General features: G+C 43.1%; 1 protein-coding gene across 2 annotated transcripts; it reads right to left on the minus strand.

Moving 5' to 3' along the window:
* Nucleotides 1-1,606: 1,606 nt before the first annotated feature.
* Nucleotides 1,607-20,961, minus strand: Smim17 (small integral membrane protein 17). Of its 2 annotated transcripts, none has more exons than XM_021654382.2 (4): nucleotides 20,819-20,961; nucleotides 9,801-10,030; nucleotides 7,122-7,198; nucleotides 1,607-4,508 (listed from the first exon to the last, which is right to left on the minus strand). In XM_021654382.2, the coding sequence occupies exons 2-4, from the start codon at nucleotides 9,940-9,942 to the stop codon at nucleotides 4,398-4,400; spliced, it is 330 nt and encodes a 109-aa protein (XP_021510057.1). In that variant the 5' UTR covers nucleotides 9,943-10,030; nucleotides 20,819-20,961; the 3' UTR covers nucleotides 1,607-4,397. The 2 variants fall into 2 exon arrangements, with proteins under 2 accessions (XP_021510057.1, XP_060231912.1); XM_060375929.1 differs by lacking the exon at nucleotides 20,819-20,961 and adding an exon at nucleotides 17,910-18,018.
* Nucleotides 20,962-22,850: the final 1,889 nt, after the last annotated feature.

Raw genomic sequence — 22,850 nt, forward strand, 5'->3', positions numbered from 1 at the left:
CATAAAGTGAAAATAAACATTTTTTTCAAACAAACAAAAAATGACAGTAAAACCAATGTTCCCCCGCATCCCATAAACTGTTCTAGCAAATTTTTACACCTGATCAGAAAAAGATCATGGGAAACTTCATTATCTCTCTCATAACTTCGTGGCTGTGTGGAGCTGGCTGTCTGGAGTGCTCACAAGTTGAAGAATTTGTGCTTGGTGTGAGGAGGGAATAGCCACGTGTCAGAGGTATTAGCAGTAGAGATAATTTGTTTACCTTGGACTCTGGGCCTGTCTGTGCCCCCTCGGGCTATATGCTATGGCCTCCAGACCAGCTGACTCCATCTTGATATCCAGTGGGTAGACGGAGTCACAACAGCCACAGAGAAGGGCCGCACAGCTGGAGTTACCATTCCACTAAGCGATATTGCTGGGACCCAGTTCCATTCTGGAACTCCAGTGAGCTGACTTAAACGGGAAGACCCCTGCTGAGCTTGCTCCACGAGCTGGGACACTGGCAAAGTCATTGATACACACATGAGATCCTGCACATTCTGAGGGAAGCTGCCACTTGGAGGATGTGACCACGAAAGAGATGGCCATGCCCTAAGAAGGGAGAGGGTGATCAGTCTCAGAAGCGGCCATATGTGTAAGAGCCATGGAGAGGAAAAGTCCAATTGACAATTTGGCTCCAAATCTGAAGTTAATTCCATCTCAAGTTTTGGTGTCACATGAATTCATAATAAACATCTTCTCTTAAGTGCATTTGAATTGAGCATCTCTTGTTTACAGCTAATGAAAATCCCAACTATATAACAACAGACATCTACGTTCTTTTAAGGGCTTGTTGCTTTTTGGATACAGTTACTCCAAGAAAGGATGGCCGGGGAGATCACCTCATATTTTCCCCTGATAACTTGTCCAGTGAATCCCAGAGAAGCCACTGGAAATCCTTTCACAGGGTCCTGGAGAGGGCTCAGTGGTAAAGAACACGTGCTGCTCTTTCAGGGGACCCAGATTCAGTTGCTGGGGCCGGCATTGTATGGCCCACTGGCCCTTGTTGCTTCAGAGCCACAGGATTCAGCACCCTCTTCTAGCCTCTGTGGGTACAGCATACATGTGGTACACACACAGACAAGCAGGTGTGCACCTGTGCATAGGCACACACACACAAATAAAAATATTTAAAAAAAAAAAAGAAAAAAAATCTCTGTTCTGGAGAGATGGCACAGCAGTTAACAGGGCTGGCTGCTTTTGCGAAGGACCTGAGTTTGGCTCCCAGAGGCTACAGAGTAGCTCACAACCATCCATAATTCCAGTTCCAGGAATCTGACACCCACTCTTGGCCTCTGTGGGCACCAGGCACACATGTGGCACACACACATACATTCAGGCAAAACACACACACAAAATAACATAAATGAATCTAAAAATAAAAGAAATTTAAAAAGCAAATTCTTTTAAAGCAAAATGATACAGTGGAAATATTCCATGTATACCCACAGAGGATTTTAAAAAGAGGACACTCATACCAATTTATATTTGAAAAAGGAAAATTTCAAATTATTGAACTGGCTAAAGGCCAATTAGTTTCTATTTAATGAAAGAGTCAGAATCAGGTTTTAGCTGGCATTTATTGAGTTTTATTATATACCTGATGTGCTTGATGTTTTACGTGTAATTTAAACAGCAATTTATAATAGTTCTGGTTCTGTTTGTACTGAATTATATAGTTATTGTATACATAAAGCAAATATTATAAAAATATACTAGTAAGTTAAATTAACAAATGCAGCAGTCCAAAGTCAAGGAGCAGATGAATGAGAACAGCATCATTAGTGAGGCTGAGTAGACAGACAGACATGGTTGTCTAGTCTGCAAAGAGCAGATCTTCACCTTAAACATCCATGAAAGTTACAAAGACTGGACATGTTCTTGGCCATGGTTGAAGTGCTGCAAAATGTTTTGAAAGCAGATATATTATAGGTTACATTCACAAAACAGAAAAATTAGACGACTCCTTTTCCTTTTGTTGGGGGGGAGGGAGCATGGGTTCGGGTGGGTCAGCTGCATGATGTGAGTATGCAGGTGCTCATCCATGCATATGCCTGTGGAAATCAGAGCAAGACATGGGATGACTTCCTCCATTGCTTTCTACCTTACTGTCTTGAGACAGGGCCTTTCACTGAACCAGAAGCTTGCTTTTTTGGCTAGGCTGGTCGGCCAATGAGCTCTGGCCACTGTCTCCATCAGACCCCACCTTCCAATGCTGAGATTATAACACAGACAGCAGTGCATTCAAACTCAGAACTATGTCTGCAGAACAAGTGTGCCTACACGCTGAGCCATCTCCCCAGAACCCCAGCCATGCAGAAGTGTTTCTGAACAAAAAACAAACTAAACCAATGGACTTCAAAGCATTTGGTAGGACTAGTACAAAAAAAAAAAAAAAAAAAAAAAGAACATGATAAGCCACCATATAGATTATATAATGTCAAGATGTTGCCAAGTTTGTAGCCAAGTTTATATCCAGAAGGACATTTCTATTATTAAGTATGTTATTATTGCAAGTATAGAGAAAATTTAGACTTAAATTCAGCTTAAATTTTTAATTTTAAAATCAAATTTAAATTCAGCTTAAAATGTAACCCAAGAAATAAAAGTACTCAGAACTAAGCACAATAAAAATACTTTATAATTAAAAAATAATAACAAGTAAAAGAAATAATATAAATAAATAAATACCTTAAACCATGGAGCCATCTCTACAACCACTGTAAATTCTTTTAAGCTGTCAAAAATCTGATCTTTGGAAAAGCAATAACAAAAAACATACGTGTTTGGTAAAATGAAATAACAAGTAAGCCACAAAGACAAGTTGAAAGGAGAACAGTGGTAGGAAAAAAAAAGATGCAGAGAATTTTTTTTGTTTAATTATAAAAATAGTGTTTATAATTAAGCTTATAATCACAAAAAGTCTACAGAATGAAGAACTCTCTAAAAGATAAGACTATTATAAATCATCAAAATGAATCCAAGAAGTAAAAAAGTATTCATAAGCTACCAATATAGAATTATTATAGTAATTACTAATAAGATGAGTTATGATAACTTAAATCAAACATAGCCTGAAATTTTCCTCTCACCAATCTCAGAACCAATTACTGGAGAATTCTTTTTTAAAAATCTTAAGGATTTATTTTTAATTATATGTATGGAGGGAGGTATGGGTGGGTATGTGCACATGAGTGCTGTGTTCCCTGGAGGTCAGTAGAGGGCATCTGAGCTCCTGGAGCTGGAGTTATGGCCTGATATGTGTGCCAGAAAGCAAACTGCAAGAGTGATATACACTCTAAACTATGCAGCATCTCCCTAACCACTGTAAATTCTTTTAAGCTGCCAAAAATCTGATATTTCTCAAGCTACAGAGATTATTCAAAAGCATAAAAAGTATAAAAAATTACTCAGATCTCTCAATGATGAAAACTTAAGCCAAGAGACCAAAATGTCACAAAATAGCACCAACTGAACACATCAAGATAGAGGCAAGAGTCCTTATATGAAATAGCAGAAAAGGAGTCTAGATGGAGACTGTACACACTAAAGATGCTATGACACTGGGGCTGGAAAGATGGCTCAGCAGTTAAGGACCCAGGTTCAATTCTCAGCGCTCATGATGGCTCACAACCATCTGTAACTCCACTTTTAAGAAATCCAACACCCTCTTCTGGCCTCCACAGGCACCAGGCACATATGTGGTACATAAAAACACATGCAGGCAAAATGTTAAATTGTAACGTAATATTTTTTACAAGACAGAAGATGGCTCAACATTGACCTTAAGTTGTACATTTTTCAACTTCTCTGAAGAGATAGTTTGCCATTCATATCAAGTAATTCACACTTTTTTTCTTTCTCAGCACTACTGAGAAGTATTTCTCAGTAGTGTACAAAATAATGTTTTTATAATAAATGATGTATTCATTTAAATAAATTTCAGTAATGTAGAAACCTCATACTAAGAAGTTTTATGAAAATACAAAGAAGAAAAAACTCATGAAGCTAGAGAGACAGCTCAGCAATTAAGGGTACTTGTTGCTCTTGCAGAGGGCCAGAGTTCCGCTCCCCTATCAGGCAGCTCACAACTGCCAACAACTCCAGCTCCAAGGGCTCAAACTCCCTCTACTGGCCTCTGCAGGCACTGCACTCACAATAGCACATGTACATACAGATGTGCACACACATAATCAAAATAAATCTCTAAAGTAAATAAACTAAAACATTATAAGGTCATCTCAATGGGTATTTGAAAGGTATTTCATAATGTTGAGTATTCATGCCTGGCGTCTAGCCAAGACAGTTTCTTAATGTGACACAGGACCTAGGCTTCTGTACAGCAGATATGGCAGTGGTTAAATGTGGAGGATCATGGGCATCCCAGTTAAAACCAAGAATAAGAACAGCACACACACGACCAACACGATGGTTGTTTGCTGTGGAGTTTTGGACCACTCCACAAAACCCTGAAAGAGGGAAGAAGAAAATATCAGCACTGGGAAGGTAGGAGGTCGGCATCATTCACTACAGAAAAATATGAGCTTATGGTTAGTCTACCAGCAGAGAAGTTGTTTGAGTTTCAAACTGCATGACAGAATAACCAGATATTAGATGAATATATGGAAACAAGCAACACACCTGTGTTTTGGAGGGGGAAGAAATTCCAAAATGACATATATCACATATACAGAAAGCTCTAACTTTGTGCCACAGGTATGTGGTTCTTGACCATACCCTCTTTTAAATTTCCAACTGTCTATCTCATGCAAACATTCATTTGTAAATATAATAGCCACCTTAAATTTTCCCCACATGTTTATGGGAAATGTTTGCACGCATGTTCACATGTTTATAGGCACACATACACATGTGTGTGCATCCATGTGCATTTACATGTATGTGGAAGCCTGAAGTTAACATTAGCAATCTTCCTTGATTGATTTCTACCTTATGTATTGAGGCAAGGCTTCTCAATTGAACCCAGAGATTGATGGCATAGTCTAGTATAGTTAGCCTGTCTGTGGCCGGGATCCCCAGTCTCCGCCTTCCACATTCATAGTGTTAGAATTAAGTGCAGGTTGTCACATCTAATCAGCATTTACGTGTGGTCTAGGAATCCAAATCCCATTCCTCACACATACCAAGTGCTTTCCCACTGAACCATCCTACACCTGACATTTTAAGCTTTACATGGCTCCCCACCCCCACCCCACACACATATCCTAATATCTGCCCCTTACTAAAATAAGTGTGATCTAGTTCTCTCCAAATCGTTCCCTCCATTCTAAAACATGGCATCATCCTTGACTTTGGTCTTTCTCCACCACATTCTAGGCACCAGCAAATGCTTTTGGCTTTGCCTTCAAAATGTTTCCATTGTTAACCACTTTGTTTTATTTCCACCACGCTGGCCAAAGACATTACCACTGCCTACTCTGACTACACACAACTGTTTCTTTTCTTTTTTAATATTTATTTTATGTACTGAAGTTTTTTAAACTTTTATTTTAAATTTTTTTTAAATTAAACGGTAGTTTGCCTGCATGTATGTCTGTGTACCATGTGTATGCCTGGTGTCTGTGGAGGCCAGAAGGAGATAGACCCCTGGAACCTCAGCTACAGATGGTTGTATGCTGCCATGTGGGATCTGGGGATTGAATCTTAGTTCTCTGGAAGAGCAGCCAGTGCCCTTCACTGTTGAGCCACCTCTCCAGAAAATTATATTAAATACATGCACATGTGTGTCTGAACAGGTGGTAAGTTATGTGCACATAAACACAGTACCCACAGAGGCTAGAAGTGAGGGTCAGAGCCCCTGGGTCTGAAGTTTCGGCTGCGGGTTGTTTGACTGGGTGCTGAGAACAGAACTTAGGTCGTCCAGAAGAGAGGAACTCATCTTAACCATGGAGCCCCAGATACCTGCTTCTTAATACTCTTAACTCACTTTTCTCCTCCCAGGTCAGGCAGTGTTTTTTGTGGTCTAATTTTGAGTATGTTGTATTGACTTGTGTTTGCTTATGGCCAATAGTTCTGCTCTGGGAGGCTGTAAGCCTTCAGGAGGCAGGGGCTAGCTGGGGCAAGTAGCCCAGTAGGGGTAAACCTGTACAAAGTCCTGACTCCTGGAACTTCTTTGCTTCCTCATTTTCCTAAGTAAACAGCCTCCACCATACACTCCCATTCCATCCACTGAGCCATTGCATTGGAACTGTGTAAAACTCTGAGCTGACACACATCTCCCTTCTCATATCTCACCGGGTGTTGTGGGAGCAATGACAAAGTTAACTACTACATTGTTCCTTCTAAAGCTGAGGTAAAGTTGAAGATCACTAGAATGTATTAATGTGTGTGTGCTGTGTGTGTGTGTGTGTGTTCTCTGTTATTCTACTTAGATAAAGCTGTTGCTTTTTTTTTTTTCTTTTTTCTTTTGAGACAGCCTCCTGTAATGCAGACTGGCTTCAGACTCACTATATGGTCAAGAATGATCCTTGAACTTTCTATTTCCTGCATCTACTTCCTAAGCACTAGGATTACAGACTTATGAGATCAAACCCAGGGTTTCAGTGGGAGAGGGAGAGGAGCTAGATACAAGGGCTGGGTTGCTGAGGGGCTGGGGGATGGGGGACTGGAGGCATGCATGCATGGTATTATAGGTGGAATGGCAAGTGGGTGTTTGAGTGGGTGGATAGGTGGATAATTATGATAAGTGAGTGTGTGTGTTGATGAGTCGATAGATGAATGGATGCATGCATGCATGGCTGGATGATGGTAGATGAGAACAGGTAAGCAGCACAGGTGAATGGGCTGGGGTAGGTGAATTGATGGGTTTGTTGATGGTTGGATGCATGGATAGATGGATGGATGGTGATTCTGAGTGCAGAGCTATGGATGGTGTGTATACATAGAGAAACACACACACAGGGACCCTCCACTATGTCTGACCAACACAGGAATATCTCCTACAAGAGAGCACTTGGAACTTCTGTGCAGCGAAGTAATTCCAGGCTAAGGAGGGAAATGCAACAGCTCACTGAGATCTTCAGAGTAACATTTATAATAAAGGAAATAATCCCTATACATGCCTGTGAGTCCTCTGATTCATCATCTTCCTCTACTGAGCTCCATTCCTGAGACAGCCCAGTCTCTTGAGAAGACAGATCTGTGAAGGCAAAGGAACAGGGGAGAAAAGAGCTGTAAGTGAGCAGCCAAGACACTTAAACTAGGCTCCCCTTGGTTCTTCATGGCATCCTATCTTTTCTCTACTAATGACCTAACACATATAAACATACAGAGAGAGATGCATATATACTCACACATATTCATACACTACAAGCACACATATACACATATAAGCATCCTATTCAGGCTTCACTTTCACATTAAGGCATGACTGGCCTGTGACTGCAACTACTGCTGGTGGAGCCTGAGAGGGGAAACAAGCAGAAATGAAAGGGGGAAAAGAGACCTCAAGTGGCTGTGAGAAACTGACCTCTCGAGAGACAGCTTCAGTGAGACAGCCCATTTAGTTGGGGGGAACAAAGCTACTTAAACCTTGGAGGGGTGGGTAGGTGCTTTCAGGGTTGAGTGTGCATCACTGGCCAGGGCCAGGATGCTGGGAATGCCTCATTTGCATAAGGAGGAATTCCAGGTGCTTCTGGGCATGACCTTATGAGGGGAGAGGAAATTTAACCTTACTACCACGATACCTCCTAGGGGAGGGGTGCAAAGGTGGGAGACAGAGTATTGTGCCCCAGGACATACAAGGTCTGGGTAGGGAAGAGCAGTCCTACTTCTGCGGATATCAGGATGAGGGTTTGGACTCTCCTCAGCACCACTCTTACTACAGGCCCACTCCCCCCAGTCCCACAGCTCCCCAGCCGCACACAAACACACACAGATATATTTGTATATACACACATATACAAACAAAAACACATATACAAACAAACACACACATATATACACATGTATATACACACATAGGCAGACAAACACACACAGGTATACATATATATACATATACAAACATACAAACACACACACACATACAAACACATATTCACAAATAAATACACACAGATATATATGTGTGAACAGACATACATGTATATATACACATACATACAGATATACATATGTATATACCCATATATACAAATATACACACACAAAAGCATACACAAACACAAATACATTCACAGATATGCATGTGTATACACACACACAGGGTTCATGTGGGGCTGATAACATGTCAGGCCTGAAATCAGATCCTGCAGTTGACTACATAACTAAAACTGGGCCATCAGCTGGACTCCTCTGTCCACCTGAAGGTAGAAGTCCCCTGATGGGCTTCTAGCTGAGATCTGAGTGGGGGAGCAGAGAGAAAGAATTGCTCCTACCTTCCATGACAGAAGCGTCTTGGGAAGAGCTGCTCACTAAGTTACCACCTGTGCACCCTTTCAATCCTGAGCTGAATAAAGCTGGTAGAGATTGTTTTGGTTTATGGAACTAGGTTGGCCTGGAAATCTCCCTCTAACCCAGGTTAGCCTCCAACTCATGAGCAATTCTCCTGCCTCAGCCTCCCAAGTGCTGGCTTACAGCCACTCTGCCCAGCTTGACGTCTACTTGTTTTTCTTTTAATGCTTTAAGGGGTGTGTGGAGATATGCATGACAGCACATGTGTAGGTCGGAGGCCAGTTATCTCCTTCTGCCCTGTGGAGACCAAACTCAGTTGTCAGCCTTGGCAGCAGGCACCCTTATCCACTGATCCACTCTGCTGGTCCAGAGGTTCTCTTAACTGACCTCATGCCGCTCACTTCTGACTTCCTAAACCAACATTTGTTCTGGGAAACAGCTATTCACAGGCTTAATGCCTCAGCACCTCTGATATTTGAGCTACATAAACACTAGAAGAGAGGGCCTGAAATGTTCATTTTGGGTTTAACAACACACTGTGATCTCTGCCCATGCATCTCTTGTTAGTAACTTCAGTTGTGGGTTACTTATCTGAGGTGAGTAGGTGTGTGTGTGTGTGTGTGTGTGTGTATCCTCCCCAGAAAAAGTTTCACACAACTCCCTCCCCTCACTGATCGTGGCCTTGACCATGCCATATTTTGACCTATCACAGAGAATCATCAAGTTACTAGGAGGGCTGGAGAGATGCTCAGGGCTTAAAAGTACTTACTGTGCTTGCTCTTGAGAACATGTGTTCAACTCCCAGCAACCACACCACACAGCTCACCATTACCTGTAACTCCAGATTCCAGGGGATCCTGTGCTTTCTTCTGGCCTCTGTGGGTTCCTTCATACATTTGCTTATTCACACGCACACACACACAATTTTTTAAGTTTAAGTGCTTAGGCATCCCAGCATTCCCTGTTCCTCACTGCTCTCCAAGGACCCATGAGAATATACCTCTTGCAGACACAAGGTTTATGATCACCACCCTCAAATTAGTCAATCAAACCAATGTGTAGGTGAAGCCATCTAAGAAACAGCTCTGCCAGCTCCCTATGACTTCACAAGCAAGTACAAAAACAGACAACAGGAAACGTGTCCCCAAAATCATATCAAACTGCTGACCGACAGAATTATGACCCCATACATGCTTATTGCACTAAGTAACTAAATGTTATGCAGAAAAAAAAAACCTGACCATTTCAACACTGCACAAGTCAGTGAGTAGCAGAATGGATGCTCAGCTTCTCCCCAAGTTCTGCCACAGGTATCTCCCTTGTCCACCTTCCCCAGGACCTCTCACCTTTCTCATCACTGTCACAGCTGGAGGCCCCGACCTCCACAGCCTCCCAGTCCTTGGGGAAGGTGGGGTGGCAGGGCTTCTCCCAGGCTCTGCTGTCCCGAGGAAGTAGTCCTTGTGTCTGCTCGGCCCTGAGGCTCTGCATCTTGTCAGTAGGGGTTGGGGCTTCCAAGGCAGACTTTTACTTCCAGCCTCCTATGGGGTTCCCAGGTGCAGGATTCAAAACCTAAGGACTGAAGGATGAAACATTGTCATTCAATGAATGGTGCTAGGAATAATGCTGAATACTAGAAAGACAGAGAGGTGCTGGAAAGATGGTTCAGCCGTCAAAAATGAAGGGTTTATTTCGACTCAGTTTGAGGATATGACCTGTACAGGGCGTGACTACAGGAGCACGAAGCTGCTGACCGACTTGCATGCTGTCAGGAAGCAGCGTGCTCAGCTCACTTCCTCCTTTTGATTCTGTCCAGCACCCAACTCTGTGGACTGCAGGTGTCATTTAGGGTGGGGTTTTTTAATCAGTTAACCTGTCTGGAAACAGACTCATAGATGCGCCCAGGAGGTTTCTATGATCATTCTAAATTGCCATTGAAGATGTTAATTTAGGTGAAAAGATTAATCATCAGAGATGCAGATTCTGAGCAGCATGCTTTGAAACAAAAATATTTATTCTAGAAAAGTCTAGAAAATGTATGTGGGGTAGGGATTTAGTGAAACCAAATGTTTGATACTGACTTATGGAGATGTAAAAGGCTGCCTGCCTGCCTGCCTGCCTGCCTGCCTGCCTGCCTATCGGTCTTTGTATATAGCTTGTTATATAGTTCAGGCTAGTCTCAACTTACTGTGTTGCCCAGTCTTGACTCCAACTCACAATACTCCCATCTCAGCCCACAAAGTGCTATGATTACAAATGTGTGCCACCGCATCACACACACCCATCTTTGCTTTAGAGGTGGTCTTGAAAGAGCTAGAAGAAAATTGAGGCAATAGCTAAGATGTGCTTTAAAATATTTTTGTGGCAGTGGACAACATATGATATCACCTACATGTTGATTAGTCTACTTTATCAGCTTGACACAACATAGAACCACCCAAAAATAGAGTCCTAATGCAGAATGGTCTACATTGGGATGGCCTGTGTGCATGTCTGTGAGAGATCATTTTAGATAAGTTAATGAAATGGGAAGACCTCACCCACTGTAGGTGACAATGATGTCACCCTAGGCAAGGGTGAAGAACTGTGTGAAAGTAGATAAACTGAGCTAGGCATAAGCAAGAACTGAGCATGCAATGCATTCATTGCATCTGCTCATCTCTACAGATGTGACATGACCAACTGTCTTAAGCCTCTGTCACTGTGACTTCTCTATAACATGGAATATGATCTACAGTTAACTCTTCCGTAACTACAACAGATGTGTAAGCTAAAAATGCTGACCTCATGGGAAGTATTAGTATATTAGTATTAGGTGCCTGGAGTATGAGGAGAGCAGTGGGGAAGAAAGACTAACAAAATAGAAAACAGGCTTAAGAGTTCAGTTTTTCATTAAGAGGAGTAGCTGTGGGGTGACTGTGGTTGATGACAATCAATTCAATCTTTCAGAACAACTGTAGATTTTGAACATTCTTGTTTAAAGAAAAAGGCGGGTGGATCTCTATGAGTTCAAGGCCAACCTGGTCTACAAGACAAGTCCAGGACAGCCAAGGTGTCACTGAGAAACCCACGAAAGAAAGAAGAAAGAAAGAAAGAAAGAAAGAAAGAAAGAAAGAAAGAAAGAAAGAAAGGAAGGAAGGAAGGAAGGAAGGAAGGAAGGAAGGAAGGAAGAAAGAAAGACAGACAGACAGACAGACAGACAGACAGAAAGAAAGAAAGAAAGAAAGAAAGAAAGAAAGAAAGAAAGAAAGAAAAAGAAAGAAAGAAAGAAAGGTATCTGAAAGGTTATCTGAGATGATGGATAGCCAATGAACCTGATCTGGTTATTATATATATATATATATATATATATATATATATATATATATATATATATATTTGTTGTATCATTTAACCCCTTAAATGTGTTCAACGGTCATGTGTATATTGAAGGAATACTTCTGACACAAAGACAAGAGAAAGGGCCACTGAGGTGGCTCAGTGAGTAGAGATGACTGCCATCCAAGCCTGATAGCCTTCCTTTGATTCCTAGGATTATATCATAGGAGAGAACTTACTCTTGCAAGCTCTCTTCTAGCCTCCACCCGTGCTCCCTGGCACACTTCACATGATACATACACACAAGTAAATAAACTATAATGCAACAAAATAAATAAAATGTAATGTAATTTTTAAAATTTGCACTTAAGAAAAAAGTAAATAAAAAGGCACAAACAGGAAAATAAAGTCTAATGACACTGGGCATAACATTTGAAAATTTTTCATAAGTGAGATACATGGATGGAGAAGATGGCTCAGCCAGGAAAGTATAAGTTGTATAAGGACAGAGAGCTCACACCTGGCAAGGAGGGTCTCTATAACTCACTGGCTAGACAGCTACCCTAACCAACAAGGTCCAGGCTACTGAGAGACCCACGCTGCAAAACCAACATGGATGGCACCTGAGGAATTACACCCTAATTTATCTTTTGACCTTCATACACAACACACACACAAACATGCACATCCACACACGTGTGTACTGCATGCACACACACACACAAATGTGGCATACAATTTATACTAAATAATATTCACTTGTATTGAATAAGTGATATAACACATATTAATGTTGAATTGTGTATAGTGGCTATGTAAACCATATCTTTTCCATCTATATGACTAGTCATCACTGTGGTGGTTTGAATAGGAATGGCCCCCATAGACTCATGTCTTTGACTGCTTGGCCCACAGGGAGTGGTAATATTAGGAGCAGGTGTGGCCTTGTTGGGGGAAGTGTGCTACTATTGGGTGGGCTTTGAGGTCTAATATGCTCAGTGTGGCATACAGTGTCTCCTTGTTGCTTGTGGATCAAGATGTAGACCTCTCAGCTCCTTTTCCAGCACCATGTCTGTCTGTATAATGTCATGTTTCTTGTCATGACAATAATGGACTAAACCTCTGAAACCATCAAGCCAGCCTCAAGTAAATATTTTCTTTTATAAGATTGCCTGGGAGTGGTATAGCTTGATCTTGAGGTAGCACTATTCCTAATTGTCTGAGAAAGTGCCAGATTGTTTTCCAAAGTGGTTGTACCAGTTTACATTCCCATCAGCAATGGAGGAAGGTTCCCCTTTCTTCACAAGCTCTCCAGCATGTGTTGCCACTTGAGTTTTGATCTTAGACATTCTGATGGGTGTAAGGTGAAATCTCAGGGTCATTTTGATTTGCATCTCCCTGATGGCTAAGGACGTTGAGCATTTCTCTAAGTGTTTCTCTGCCGTTCTACATTCCTCTACAGAGAATTCTCTGTTTAGCTCCATACACCATTTTTTAATTGGATTACTTGATTTGTTGCTGTTTAACTTCTCTAGTTCTTTATATATTCTGGATATTATCCCTCTGTCAGATATAGGGTTGGTGAAGATCCTTTCCCAGTCTGTAGGCTATGGTTTTGTTTTGATGGCTATGTCCTTTGCTTTACAGAAGCTTTTCAGTTTCATGAGGTCCCATTTATTGATTGTTGCTCTTAGAGCCTAAGCTGTTGGTGTTCTGTTCAGTAAGTTGTCTCCTATGCCAATGAGTTCTAGGCTTTTCCCCATTCTTTCTTCTAACCAATTTAGTGGGTCTAGTTTTATGTTGAGGTCTTTGATCCACTTGGACTTTAGTTTTGTGCAGGATGATAAATATGGATATATTTTCATTTTTCTGCATGTAGACATCCAATTGGACCAGCACCATTTGTTGAAGGTACTGTCTTTTTTCCATTGAATGGTTTTGGCTTTTTTGTCAAAAATCAAGTATCCATAGGTGTGTGGGTTTATTTCTGGGTCTTCTATTGGGTTCCATTGATCCACCATTCTGTTTCTATGCCAATACCATGCAGTTTTTATTACTATTGCTCTGTAGAACAGCTTGAGATCAGAGATGGAGATACCTCCCGACTATCTGTTGCTGTACAGGATCATTTTGGAAATTCTGGGTGTTTTGTTTTTTTTTTTTTAATCAATCTGGCACTTTCTCAGACAATTAGGAATAGTGCTTCCTCAAGATCCAGCTATACCACTCCTAGGCATATATCCAAAAGATGCCCAAGTACACAACGAGGACATTTGTTCAACCATGTTCGTAGCAGCTTTATTCGTAATAGCCAGAACCTGGAAACAACCCAGATGTCCCTCAACAGAGGAATGGATTGAGAAATTGTGGTACATTTACACAATGGAATATTACTCAGCAATTAAAAACAAGGAAAGCATGAAATTTGCAGGCAAATGGTGAGACTTAGAAAAGATCATCCTGAGTGAGATATCCCAGAAGCAGAAAGATATACACAGTATATACTCACTTATAAGTGGATACTAGACTTATAAGATAGGATAAACATACTAAAATCTGTACGCCTAAAGAAGCTAAATAAGGAGGACCCGGGGTAAGATGATCAATCCTCATTTAGAAAGACAAATGGGATGGACATTGGAAGTAGGAGAAAACAAGAAACAGGACAGGGGCCTACTATAGAGGGTCTCTGAAAGACTCTACCTAGCAGTGTATCAAAGCAGATGTTGAGACTCATAACCAAACTTTGGGCAGAGTGCAGGGAATTATATGAAAGAAGGGGGAGTTAGTAAGACCTGGAGAGGACAGGAGCTCCACAAGGACCAAATATATCTGGACACAGGGGTCTTGTCTGAGACTGATTCTCCAACCAAGGACCATGCATGTATATAACCTAGAACCCTTGATCAGATATAGCCGATGGCAGCTCAGTATCCAAGTGGGTTTCCCTAGTAAAGGGAACAGGGACTGTCTCTGACATGAACTCAGTGGCTAGGTCTTTGACCTCCCCACCCCCGATGGGACAAACAACCTAGCTTGGCCACAGAGGAGGACATTGCAGCCTGGTGAGACCTGATAAGCTAGGGTCAGATGGAAGGGGAGGAGGACCTCCTCTATCAGTGGACTTAGAGAGGGGCAGGGAGGAGACGAGGGAGAGAGGGTGGGATTGGAAGGGAGTGAGAAAGGGGGCTACAGCTGGGATACAAAGTAAATAAACTGTAATTAATATAAAAAATAAAAATGAATAAAGAGTTGCCATGGTTATGGTGTCTCTTCACAGCAATAAAACTCAAACTAAGACAATCAGTTAAAGATTTTCATTTAATTTTTAAATTATAGGTATGCTTGTGTGTCTCTGTGTGGGTATGTGTACTTGAGTGCAGTGTCCTTGGAGCCCAGAAGATTCTCCTGAAAGTAGAGTTACAAAAGGTTGTGAGGTGTTCAACATGGGTTCTGAAAATCAGACTTAGGACTTAGGTCCCCTGAGAGCAGTGTGCCTTTCCTAACTGCTGAACTACCTCCTCCCTAAGCCTACCAAGTATCATTTGTCTCTCTTGGAGAAGTATGCCCCAAAGGCCTCTGAAACCCACAATTAAATTCATGATTTTCTAAGGCAACTCAGCTCCCCATACCCTCAGCACATTCTCCTCCCAGGCTAGGACCCCTCCATTCTTCCCAGAAGCTCCAACAATGCTGTCTTTACCTTTTCTTTGCCTCATACCACATCCAACCAACTAGCAAACCCATATCCTCTTCTGTGAGAAAGCACCTTGCTTTATGCCTGTTGTCCCAGCATTCACCCTTGTCTGAGATTTTGGTTCCCAAGATCTAGAAGCCATGATTTTCCTATCTTCTGGGATCCACTCATCCCTTCACTCTGATGATGACAATCCCTAAACCTACTCCCCAGTCCATTTACTAGCTTTGCACTGTCAAGATGATTTAGTGAGTAGAGATGCCTGCTGCCAAGCCTAACCTTCTGAGTTTGATGCCTGGAACCCACATAGTGTAAGAAGAGAACCAACTCCCATAAGTTACCTTTGACCTCCATATGTGCACCATGCCCCATTCCCCCTCCACACACATAAAAGTAAATAACTAAGTGTAAAACACCCAGTAGCTTTGTCATTCTCTATTCTGGTTGGTTACAATGATCTAGATTTTTAGTCAAGGGCAAAGGGTACCATTTCCTTACCCCTAACATCCAAAGAAGCACAGGCAAAGGTTTTAGACCCATACAAGAATTCCTGGAAGAAAAACCCTACACTTTCTCTCAACATGAACTCAGGAGAGTGTCTCAACTTGGTGCTAGTGTATCTGTTGTTTGTTTAGTTGATTGGTTTTAATTTTTTATTTTGTGTGTCTGTCTGTGTATGTGTGTGTAAGAGAGAGAGAGATGACAGCTTTCAGGAGTCAGCTCCTTCCTTTCTCCAGGAATGACACAGGTCACCAGGCTTCTGTGGCATGCACTTTTACTCCCTAAACCATCTCTCCAGCCCTTGTTTTGTTTTATTTTGTTTTTAGACATGCCTAGGCAGCTCAGAGTACCCTTGAACTCACTATATATCCCAAACTGGCCTCAAATTCCTGATCCTCTTGCCACTGCAAAGTTGGAGACATGAATTGCCACACTCTGCAGCTCTGTCACTAGTCTCTTTCCAATTGGGGTACCCCTCAGTTAGGAAGCAGAGAGAAACTTCAGGTGCCAGTGGGGCATCCCTAGTCAGAATGCTCAGAACACAGTCTGGTATCTGCTTACTTTCACTCTGTTTTCATAGCTACTCTCAATAACTGTAAAAATCTAAAAATGAAGAAACACTGGCACTCCCACTGTGATATAAAGCCTCCCTGGGAAATTCTCAGTGGTAGATTTTAAAAGCAAGCTGACTCACAGGGTACTGGTGGGAGTGTCTGTTAGCCCAACAACCACTTAGTAAAACCCCACAGCACCATCTGCTAAAGTTGAACATATGTACACCCGCTGAAATCGATGTTCCCATCCTGGGCATCTATGCAAGACAGAGGAAAATTATCCTGTGCCCACATGTTTGTGGAAGCTACCATGCCTCTATCTGTATTCAAGAAACAGAGCTATTCAGGAGCATGGTGCATAGCTCTGTGGGTGGAGCTATTCAAGCATCAGACTGGAGTTCAAATCCCAAGCACCCAATTTAAAAAAAAATAATCCAAGCAGTACACATCTGTAATCCCATCGCTGGAGAGGCAGTAACAAAAGTCCAGGGGCTTGCACAAACAGGGCATAAACTACAGTGATACAGACATCTACTCCCAGTACTCAGGTAGTCAAGGCAGGAAGAAGAGTTCAGCTACATGGTGAGATCAATACATCAGCCTGAGTACATGAGACCAAAAAACAAATGTTAACTTCCCCTGGGTGTGGTCAGGAACATCAGTAATTTCAGCATTCTGAAGACCAAGACAGGATCTATCTCAGATTTGAGGCCAACTTAGACTACATGGTGTCTCAAAAAAGTCAAATTCTTATAACTTAGAGGTCTATCAACAATATGGGTAAAAAAAAAATGTATACAATGGAGACAGGTGCAATTAACTTGAAATATATATTTACACGCATATAAACTGTATGTACCTATGCATGCACATGTGTATATGTACACACAAGTGTGTATATATATATGCATATATATTTGTAATTAAATCTATGTAGACCCAAGTTAGAATCCTTAAGCACCCACATTTTTAAAAACTGTGTGCACAGTGGGGACAGGATGGCTGCAGTTTCAGGCTGCTGACCATTACCAGGCTGCTGACCATTAGCAGGTAAAGCAAGCATGGAGTTAACTGTGTGCCCTTGAATGTAACCTCCACCATGCACTTGCTGTGTGTCCTGGGACAAAAGACCACTCTAGGCTTCAGCTTGCTCATCCATGACAGATGCTGATGACAACAGGAGCCATCTCACAGAGGCAGATTTCTGCAAGGACAGAGCACCTATGAACAGAACTTTAAGGGGTACGTTCCTTCTCCTGGCATCATTGGTTTGAAGCCCTACCCTTCCTTCAAAGCTAACTGTCTTACTTAGGTTTCCATTGCTGTGAACAGACACCATGACCACGGCAACTCTTATAAAGGAAAACATTTCATTGAAGCTGGCTTACATTTCAGAGGTCCAGTCCATTACCATCATGGTGAGAAGCATGGCAGTGTGCAGGCAGACATGGTGCTGGAGAAGGAGCTGAGAGTCCCCCAGGCGGCAGAAAGAGACGGTGTGCCTCAGTGGTGTACCCTGAGCACAGGAGACCTCAAAGCCCACCCCACACAGCCACAGTGCTTCCAACAGGGCCACACCTATTAATAGCCCATCCCCATGGGCCAAGCATTCAAACACAATAGGGCCATTCCTATTCAAACCACCACACTAACCTTAATTTAAACATCACCTCTCCATAAATACTTGCCACCCATGCATATGAAATTTCCCAAAGATTTTTCAACAAAACTTTGGGCCAGACCCCTGCTGAGTCTCAAAAGCCAATGTATCAACTGGATCAATCCCCACTCACTCACCCCACCCCTGCTTCAATAGATTAACATCCTAGTGGTGAACAGGCAGGACCAAAAACGGCACCCCATGTGACTATGCAGCCAACAGAAATGCTGGTACCAAGGATCAGAACACAAACACCTCCAAGGCACATCAGAAACAGAGCAAGAATAAAATAAATCAACCAAGAAGCTTCCTGCGGCTCTCACTTCTGCAACTGAAAAACAAAAAGAACTCCAGAGGAATACTTCTGCATCACAGGGAAAACATGAACAAACAGCCACTGTGTGGTATGGGAGGAGCCGTGGGTAGCACTAAGGATTATAGCAGAAGATTGGTCAAGTGTCCTTTCAGGAGGAGCTTCCCTGCCTTTTCAGCTGGCAAGCACATGGGAAGTGTGGCTGTCATCTTCTGATTTCTTAGGAGACTGGAAAATTATTTTCTCAGATGACATCATTCACACTTTATTGAATTTTAAATAAAAGCCATTTGTTCTAATAAAATCGCAAATAAAGGCACCGCATGGCTGTGTTGGGGAAGTCACTCAAACACGTGCTCAGCCCCCAGCTGTATATACCTCAGTAACATTCTTCCCTACAGTTTAATGGCTGTTCTGAAGCGCCGCATGTCACTTACGGCTTTGCACTTACTACTAACATTTAGTTAGTTGGTTGGTTTAGTTACTTATGTTATACTTCTTATGGCTTCAATACCCAGAAAATGGAATTCACTTATCCAACATGGGGGGGGACTACGAAAAAAGAAAAACCTAAAACTGGGGGGGAAATTAACTTTGTAACATCTTTCTGACTCATGTCCTTTGCCTAAATTCCACCCTTCCTCTTCATCTAGTATCACCCTCTCTTGGTCTCCTTTCTTCTGGTTTTTATTTATTTATTTTTGAGACAGGGTCTGCAATTTATAATACCCATTGCTTCAAACGTTTAAAAAGGAAACACCCCATGAGCCACAGAGCAATGTCAGCCCTAGGGTAGACCCAAGGGCTAACAATTTGTAACTTCACTGAGGGTCGGGGTGTATGTTGGGGGTGGTGTGTGAAAAGGCAAGACTGCCAGTGTGGACAAATAACAGGGCTAGGGGTACATCTGGGATGCAGAAGGCTTGTCTCCAACACTTCACAAACCAGCCACCAGGATGCTCCCTCACAACACCAGCACTTCAGTGGAAGCAGGGGCATCAGGTCAAGATTATCCTCACCTACATTATGAATTTTGAGATCAACTTGAGATACAAACTATGCTTCATGGTGTGTGTGTGAGCACACATACACAGAGACGTTGATGGGAAAGTGTCAAAAAATCCTAAGAATCAAGTTCTGTTTATTGTTTTACTTTCAATATAAAGCATGATTAATCACGGGGTTGGGCTAAGAAGCAGGGATTGAGAGAAGAAAACTACAGGTGTGGAGTGGGGAGGAAGGCAATATGGCTCAGTGGGTAAAAGGCAGTTGCGAAGCCTGACCAGTGAGTTCAGTTCCCAGGAGAACCAATTTCCACGACTTGTCCTCTGAACTCTGTGTCCCACACAAATAAATGTTATTTTAAAAAAATAACAAAGGGGGGATGGAGGCAGGTAGAAGCCAGTGGCACAGGGAGAAGCCTGGGGGGAGGAGCAGGATTAGAAGACCATGCAGGCGCAGTGGATGGAAGGCCGGGGAAGAGAGGCAGGATTTAGGGGATTCAAATCTCACAGTCCCTGGGGTTCTTGGTTAAATTAGGAAGGGTATTACCAGCTGAAGCTAAAGGATGAACGGCAGTGAGAGCAAGAAAAATCATCATAGTAGTGATGATGATGATGATGATGATGATGATGATGATGATGATGATTAAAGTAACAGAGGCACTGTTCCCTGGGGTGGCCGTTCTGAGTATTTACGGTGATGGCTCCATTGCACAGGTGGGCAAGGGTCTCCATCACAGCCTCAAAGCTCCAGGTTTAAGGGCTGTCCCTTGATACCCCGCACCTGTGGGACTCCACAACCCATGCTCCTGGCCTGTTGCAGGGTACCACACACTGAACCCACCACAGACATAATGCACACATGCTCAGGTGCACACACGGCCGGATTCACAGGTGCAGCAAGCCCAACAGAGAGTCTGGGGACCCCTCTCCGAGGAGGAGACAGTGTGCACATGCACAGTCCCATGAAGGAAAACGGACTCCTGAGTGCAAGCTCCTTGCAGAGTCCCTTCTCCTTGGTTGCTGAGATTCGTGTGTGATGGACAGGCGCCGGGAAAACAGATCAGGTTTAGCAGAAAAAACAAACAAACAAACCGACTCAACCTGATTATACCCCCCTCCTCACCAGCCCACGTGGCTTTGGAGACCCTCCTTTCCCAGACCCCAGACCTAGAGTAGCTGTGCTGCGAACCCGCCCACCCCAGGCATACGCATGCATACGCGTGCACAGTCACACGTGAATGCACCTCCTCGATCACTGCCCACGCCCCGGCCCAATCTCCCGCCCCCTTCCCGCCCCCGGGGGTCCCTCTAAGGACTCACCCTCCCCAATCAGACCCTGTCAGGCACTGCAGAGCTGGAGCTGCAAGGACTGCGGTTGCGCAGACGCTGAGGCTGCGGGTGGGAGGTGGGACCTCGGGGGAGGAGAAGGAGGCGGCCTTCTTTCCTCCTCCTCCCACCAGGAGGCTGCACTTGGACAGAAGTGGAGATAAGAGTGGAGGGCTGACAGAGACCGGTGACCTGTGGTGTGGTTGCAGGAGAACCGATGTAGTACAGACCCTGAGGGCCCAGCCAAAGTGGGGTATGCCCCCACCCCAATTAAGTTATGTCACAGTCCAGCGTGCAGATACCTGCAACGGACATTTTCTTGCAAGTGCCTCTCCCAGGTTCTCTACTCTGAAAACCTGGGTCTAGGGTAAGTGGAGACCGGAAGGAGCATGGCAGCCTGGAGATTCCTAGGTCCCATAGCTAGAATTAGGGACTGACTGTGCCATCTAGGGGTATTATTTACTATTTCTGTGCCTCGGTTTCCCATTCTGCTAAGTGGGAATAATAACAACAATGACCACCCTCGGGATGGTGAAAGTAAAAATAATAAAATAAGTAATACATGCATGGATGTTTGTTGTTGTTTTGTTTTTCCTGAGTTGAGGACCATAGCCCAGACTGACTCTGAACTCACTAAGTGGTCAAGATTGACCTTGGACTTCTGATCCTCCTACCAATACCCCCCTAGTGCTGGGGTTGTAGGCATGCACCGTGTACCACCATGCCCCATTTAACATGCACAGTTCTTAGAAAGTGTCCAGTAACCGTTAGTGGTATCTTGATCACCATCATTCAAATTTTACAACAGAGACCGTTGCCAAGTTACTTTCAGAACAACATATCAATTTTCCTTTTAATTTAGGTGGATGGAGAAATGGCTCGCCAATTATGGGCACCCACACACAACCACCTGTAACTCCAGCTCCAGAGGATTTGACCTTTTCTGGCCTCCATGAGCCACCGCACTCAGTGCACAAACGTATACACACAAATACATATAAATAAAAATTTTTAAATATTGCTTTTTAAGTTTTGACTGAGCTGTGGGTAAGGAAACTTACTTTCACTTATTTCCCTGGCAAATTTATTTTCATTTCTCTAGTTAGTAGCAGAATAGAGCAAATGTGACTGTTGTTCAGATTAGTTTTCTCTGAAAACAAAAACACTCTAACCAAAAGCAGAGTTCAGGAAAGGATTTATTTGGTTTATGGTTCCAGGTCACAGGTTGTCAGTGAGGGAGGAATGGGACAGCAATCTAGAGCAGTAACCATGGAGGAACATGGCTTACTGGCGCACTCACAGGCTCATTCTCAGCTAGCTTTCCTACACAGACCAGATCACCTGCCCAAGGAATGGCACTGCCCACAGCAGGTGGACCCTCCTGAGCCAGTTAACAAGTAAGGCAATTCCCCTCACAGACACGCCCACAGATTAATATGACCTAGACCAGTGGTTCTCATCCTGCAGGTCACAAACCCTTTGGGGGTCAAGTGACCCTTTCACAGGGGTCTCCTAAGACAGTCAAAAATCAGGTATTTATAGGACAATTCATGACAGAAGCAAAATTACAGTTATGAAGTAGCAACAAATTAAATGGTTGGGGTCACCACAACATGAGGAACTGTATTAAAGAGTCACAGCATTAGGAAGATTGAGAACCACTGTTCTAGATAATTTGTTAATCAAAGCTTTCCTCTCAGAGAACTCTAGGCTGTGTCAAGTTGAATCTGACCAGGACACCCAGGAAACAAGCCTCTTGGCATTCCTGTGAGAAATTATCCAGATCAAGTGAATTAGTGGGAAGAAACCTCTCCTTTCCCAACAATGGTAGGTGGGCAATGGTAGGTGGCACCTTCCCCTGGCCTAGGGTTTCAGATAAAATGAAAAGAGCACAAACATCCATCACTCCTTGCTCCTGACTACAGAAGTTCCAAGCTCCTCCTGTGACTGACTGCACCCTCAGAGGGTGAGCCAAAGTGAACCCTTTCTTCCTCAGGTCGCTTTTGTTGGATGTTTTGTCACAGCG

This window comes from Meriones unguiculatus, chromosome 1 (assembly GCF_030254825.1).
Source record: "Meriones unguiculatus strain TT.TT164.6M chromosome 1, Bangor_MerUng_6.1, whole genome shotgun sequence".
Taxonomy (NCBI): domain Eukaryota; kingdom Metazoa; phylum Chordata; class Mammalia; order Rodentia; family Muridae; genus Meriones; species Meriones unguiculatus.

What these genes read in the sequence shown, in the direction of transcription:
- Smim17 (XM_021654382.2), bottom strand. Translation starts at nt 9,942, where the DNA reads ATGCAGAGCCTCAGGGCCGAGCAGACACAAGGACTACTTCCTCGGGAC. An exon ending in CTGTGACAGTGATGAGAAAG is followed by an intron (nt 7,199 to 9,800) that starts GTGAGAGGTCCT and finishes TTGCCTTCACAG; the next exon opens with ATCTGTCTTCTCAAGAGACT. An exon ending in ATGAATCAGAGGACTCACAG is followed by an intron (nt 4,509 to 7,121) that starts GCATGTATAGGG and finishes TCCCTCTTTCAG; the next exon opens with GGTTTTGTGGAGTGGTCCAA.